The sequence below is a fragment of the Schistocerca cancellata genome, chromosome 5, assembly GCF_023864275.1.
Source record: "Schistocerca cancellata isolate TAMUIC-IGC-003103 chromosome 5, iqSchCanc2.1, whole genome shotgun sequence".
NCBI classification, from domain to species: Eukaryota; Metazoa; Arthropoda; class Insecta; order Orthoptera; family Acrididae; genus Schistocerca; species Schistocerca cancellata.
Window position 1 is genome coordinate 831,032,992 of NC_064630.1, and position 6,000 is coordinate 831,038,991.

At 49.1% G+C, this 6,000-nt stretch overlaps 1 protein-coding gene across 1 annotated transcript in view; it reads right to left on the reverse strand.

Moving 5' to 3' along the window:
- Positions 1-4,465, reverse strand: part of LOC126188830 (uncharacterized) — a 129,136-nt gene extending 124,671 nt beyond the window's left edge. The window contains exons 1-2 of the mRNA XM_049930443.1: positions 4,421-4,465; positions 3,941-4,297 (exon numbers count right to left, since the gene is read on the reverse strand). Coding sequence (XP_049786400.1) covers positions 3,941-4,297; positions 4,421-4,465 — 402 coding nt within the window. The remainder of the gene's footprint in view (positions 1-3,940; positions 4,298-4,420) is intronic.
- Between the last annotated feature and the right edge of the window lie 1,535 nt (positions 4,466-6,000).

Below are 6,000 nucleotides of genomic sequence, written 5' to 3' on the forward strand. Positions count from 1 at the left end.
AAATGGTTCAAATGACTCTGAGCACTATGGGACATAACATCGGTGGCCATCAGTCACCCAGAACTTAGAACTACTTAAACCTAACCAACCTAAGGACATCACACACATCCATGCCCGAGGCAGGATTCGAACCTGCGACCGTAGCAGTCGCGCGGTTCCGGACTGAGCGCCTAGAACCGCTAGACCACCGCGGCCGGCTCGATGTCTGGACATGGTTTCAACTTGGTTTCACCATGCGCTGAAGACAGTCACCACAGCCAACAGGTCGTGCAGTTTCTGAAATGCTCAGGCTGAGCACAGTTTCTCCACGGTCAGAGTCGAATAAATTGCGCGCCTTCCCCATTCTATACACTGACAGCATGGTCGCTGATACTACATCCACTGTGAGTTGTTTGAGTAGTAGACATTCCTCACCAGGTGGCATTGCTGTCGACTGGACAAGTTTATATTGACACTAGATCGGTGGTCATAATGTTCTGACTGATCAGTGTATATGATGATCACTTTTGGCTGTTGCCACTCTTGCTTGGTGCATCGGGGCCAAATTGTAGGCAACCACTGGCAGACGTGTTTGTACTTCACAGAACACATGTCATGAGCAGAATGGCTGGAGCTGGCTGACCCTAGCTGAGTGGAAGGCAGCCACTGCCAGACGCATTTGAACCTTACTGAGGTCACACCTCGAGCGTTGTGGCACAGCCCAGCTGACAGGCAGCCACATCTGAACATGCACATACCTCATTGAGCCCACATCTCGAGCAGAGCAGCTGATGCTGGCTCATACTACCTGAGTGGCAGGTAGCCACTGCAAGATATCTTATACCTCACTGAGCTCGCGTTTGAAGTAGTGTGGCCGGAGCTGGCTTAACACTGTCGGGTGGCAAGCAGCCACTAGCAGAGATGTTTGTACCTCACAGATCCCACAACTCGAGCAATGTGGTCGTAGCTCGCTGATCCTATACAAGTGGCAGATATGTTCGTACCTCACTGAACCCACATCTACAGCAGTGTGGTCATACGTGGCTAGCCCTAGTCTGGCAGGCAGACACTGTTGGACATATTTAAACCTTACTGAACCAGTGTCTCAAGCAATGTGTCTGGAGATGGCTGATCCCACCTGAGTTACAGGCAGCCACTTTGGATATGTTTACATCTTACTGAACCCATATACTGAACAGTGCGGCTCGACTTGTAGAAGGAAGCCAGTTCCAGGCATGTTTGGACCACATTAAGCCCTTGTCTAGAGCAATGTGGTCAAAACTAACTCACCTTCACCTAGGTCCTGTAGGAGAATGACTGCTAGACATGTTTGCATCTCACTGAGCCTATGTCTCGAGCAATATGGCTGTCACTGGCCAGTCCCTGAAAAGTGACACGATTCCACTGCTAGGCACATTCGTAACAGCCGTGCTTCGAGAAATGTGGCCAGAGATTGCCCGCCCTAGCTCAGTAGCAACCATCCACTTCCAGACATGTTCGTCCGTCACTGACCACATCTCTCGACATGTGCGGATGGACCTGGCTGATACTAGCCAAATGGCAAGTAGTCATTGTCAAACATCTTTTTACTTCACTGAACGCAAGTCTCGAGCGATGTGGTAGAGCTGGTTGACAGACATCCAGGAACAGACGTGTTTGTACCTCAAAGAGCGGACGTCTAGAGCAGTATGTCCAGAACTAACTGACCCTAGCTGAGTGGCTGTCAGCCCCTGCCAGACATGTTTGTGGCTGGAGATGTTTGATCCCAGCCGAATGGCAGGCACCCACTGCCAGACACCTTTTCACCTCACTGGATAGCCTATACTGACAGGCATAGTCGACTTCACGGTGCAGTTACGACTATGCTGATAGTACACTACTGGACATTAAAATTGCTACACCACGAAGATGATGCGCTACAGATGCGAAATTTAACCGAAAGGAAGAAGATGCTGTGATATACAAATGATTAGCTTTTCAGAGCAGTCACACAAGGTTGGCGCCGGTGGAGGCACCTACACGTGCTGACATGAGAAAAGTTTCCAACCGATTTCTCATAGACAAACAGCAGTTGACCGGCGTTGCCTCGTGAAACATTGTTGTGATGCCTAGTGTAAGGAGGAGAAATGTGTACGTACCATCACGTTTCCGACTTTGATAAAGGTCGGATTGTAGCCTATCGCGATTGCGGTTTATCGTACCGCAACATTGCTGCTCGCGTTGATCGAGATCCAATGACTGTTAGCAGAATTTGGTATCGGTGGGTTCAGGGGGCTAATACGGAACGCCGTGCTGGATCCCAACGGCCTCGTATCACTAGCAGTCGAGATGATACGCATGTTATCCGCCACGTCTCGATCCCTGAGCCAATAGATGGGGACGTTTGCAAGACAACAACCATCTGCACGAACAGTTCGACGACGTTTGCAGCAGCATGGAGTACCAGCTCGGAGACGATGGCTGTGGTTACCCTTGACGCTGCATCACAGACAGGAGCGCCTGCGATGGTGAACTCAAAGACGAACCTGAGTGCAGGAATGGCAAAACGTCATTTTTTCGGATGAATCCAGGTTCTGTTTACAGCATCACGATGGTGGCATCCGTGTTTGGCGACATCGCAGTGAACGCACATTGTAAGCGTGTATTCGTCATCACCATACTGACGTATCACCCGGCGTGATGGTATGGGGTTCCATTGGTTACACGTCTCGGTCACCTCTTGTTCGAACTGACGGCACTTTCAACAGTGGACGTTACATTTCATATGTGTTACGACCCGTGGCTCTATCCTTCATTCGATCCCGGCGAAACCCTACATTTCAGCAGGATAATGCACAACCCCATGTTGCAGGTCCTGTACGTGCCATTCTGGATACAGAAAATGTTCGACTGCTGCCCTGGCCAGCACATGCTCCAAATCTGTCACCAACTGAAAACGTGTGGTGAATGCTGGCCGCGCAACTGGCTCGTCACAATTCAACAGTCACTACTCTTGATGAACTGTGGTATCGTGTTGAAGCTGCATGGGCAGCTATACCCGTACACGCCATCCAACCTCCGTTTGGCTCAATGTCCAGGCGTATCAATGCCGTTATTACGACCAGAGGTGGTTGTTGTGGGTACCGATTTCTCAGGATATATGCACCCAGATTGCGTGAAAATGTAATCACATGTCAGTTCTAGTATAATATATGTGTGCAATGAATATCCGTTTATCATCTGCATTTCTTCTTGGTGTAGCAATTTTAATGGCCAGTAGTGTAAATTAGTTGATGTGTTCGTGGGAAGATATAGGAAGAGACATGAAAGAACTAACACATTAAAGATGGTATAAATAAAGGTTTCAGTTGTCGCAATGTCTATACCTACACCCCTAACACTCGTATGTTTGGCACTGATAGACTTAGTTTGGCGACAAATGCTTTCTTTGTATGTTCTGGTTGGATTCTCATGTTATTGCTTCATTTGTCACGCATTAGTTTTCTTCCGAGATACCAGAAATGCTTCACGGTGTCTACCATTTGGCCTCCTAATTCTTAGGGCAAGTTTATCAGTATTCTCGTTCCTGCTGCATCTCAATGGTTTCATCCGTGTTAGGTTCATTCTCGTTCAATAATTGTTACTCGGCGGACTGTCTATTACTTTCGACAGGTCTTATAGTTGTTCCTCACTTTTAGAGAGGACAATGAATCGAGAAACTTACCATTGGTAGCTACCAACCTGAGTTCAGTACCGAGCAAGGTCGCGAAGTGAAAAGTTACTGGATTCGTATTATTGAGGATGACAGCTAAAATTACAATCCGGTCATCCTCACTACAGTTGTTACTGTTTCCCTGCACTGATGAAGATCAGTGGGACGAATCCTACGGTTAACGTGTCAGAGGTCGGCCTGTGACGAGTTTCCCCCCAGCTCCCGCGCTCTGACGTTCCCGCTAGGGGAGAGGCGCAGACGCAGACGCACCCTGAGCGGCGCGAGCAGCTGGTCCGCGCGGATGCGCTCCCGCGGCTCGGGCTCGCCCGGCCGCAGCGCCGCCAGCTGCAGCGCGGGCTCGAAGGCGGCGGCGTGCAGCGCGCCCGCCGGCAGCTGCGGCGCCCACGGCGGCGGCGGCGCCCGCGACGGCTCCCGCGCCGCCAGCTCGCGGTAGTAGGCGCGCAGGAAGCGCGCCGCGCGCCACACCGGGTCGCGCTCCTCGTCCGCGCCGGCGCCGGGGCTGGCCGGGGGCGGCGGGGGCGGCGGGGGCGGCAGCGGCGGCGGCTGGGGGCCCGCGCCCTCGGGGGGCGGCGCCGCCTGCGCTCCCTGCTGCTGCTGCTGCGCATCCTGTGGGCACACGTGGAGCGCGCCACTGTACTAGCGGCACAGTGGCCGACGACAGCCTCTGCTGGTAAAGCGTCCGCCCAGCAACTGACCAGCTGTCCTTACTAGTATCACACCAAAATTTACCTCACGCCCCAGTTGTTTACCTCTGACCAGCTGAGGCCAAGACATCTCTGTACGTTGTTCGGTAGCCTCACACTTGGCGACTTATTAAATTCTAACAGCGTACCATCAGAGGAATATATCGTGCTTTCTACTATACTCACTTGAAGAATCCTCTTGTCATTGAGAAAAATTTTTTTCTGCCTGTGGAGGCTATCAGTTTGTAAGTTAAGTCTCATGGTAACATTAGCTGGTACGACGTTACAAATAAAGATATGTATTTGCCAATGTAGATGGCTACATTCACAATGATCACAGACTCACCTAGGAAACTTATTTCCTTCATTAGTACGTAGTTTGTGTGTCGTGTGAGACTGTGGAACAGCCACGGTTCAACACTATCCTGGTGCGCCATACGGTCTAGCCACCTCGGCTTCACGAAACGTGCTTACGTGCTATAACACAGGTATCCCGCTGAATTCTTCTCTAAGTGATATCACTACATAAAGCAATGGCTGGCGAGTTTCTAGAGGCTATCGAGACCAGTAGCTGAGATTTACTCAGTGATCCCTACACGGTCACCCGATGATGGCAAAGAAGAATTCTGTTGGAAAGACGTCTGACGTAACACGCTCTCGCTTCCCTTCATACCTGACACATTCTATACATTAACAAAGATCTTCAGTCTTTCTAGTTTGTTTTAGTGAAAGAGTAGTGCATAAAGACAATGCTGACATTTTGGAAGTGTTCAAAAAATGTGTGTGAAATCTTATGGGACTTAACTGCTAAGTTCATCAGTCCTTAAGCTTACACACTACTTAACCTAAATTATCCTAAAGAAAAACACACACACCCATGCCCGAGGGAGGACTCGAACCCCCGCCGGGATCAGCCGCACAGTCCATGACTGCAGCGCCTTAGACGGCTCGGCTGTTTTGGAAGTGGATTATAGTTTTAGGTCTTGTCTAAACATAGATTGCACTTTTCCAAAGTTTTTAATGTGGACTTTGTATGTATGATTTTGAATCAAATTTCACCTCCGGTAAAGAAATATCTGGATGTTGCAGGGATAAAGTAATGTAATCCACTGTCAGTAATTCGCCGTAATTTCGGTAACTGTTGCCTTTTAAAGCAACTAACTGATGAGGTGACAAAGCTCAATGCAAGCCCTGCTCAGCAGTGATGGAACAGTATGCGGACCATCTGTCCGAGCAGGAGTGTTGAGTGCACAACGTGATGCGTGAATGATGTGTTTGATTTCTCCTCAGCACTACTTGTTCTTACCATACTAACTGTTGGGTTTCAAATGCAACTGCAGACGTTAGATTCCATAACGCAGCGATAGAATGGATCGCTCACTTTTGCATATTTGTTCTTGTACAAGTGAAGAAATGTGTTTCCACAGAAAAAAAATTCCTCTACAAAATATGTCGTTGTCTTCACCACAAGAGCTAAAATGTGTAAAGAAATTGAAGAACAGCATGAACCAGTTTCTGTCGGTCGACTCCAGATTTTGTAATTCTTATTTAGTTAACGCCCTTTTCTTAATTGTTAATTAGGGCCACTCTTATCGGAACTTCAAATTGTTGACTCTTTTAACATTT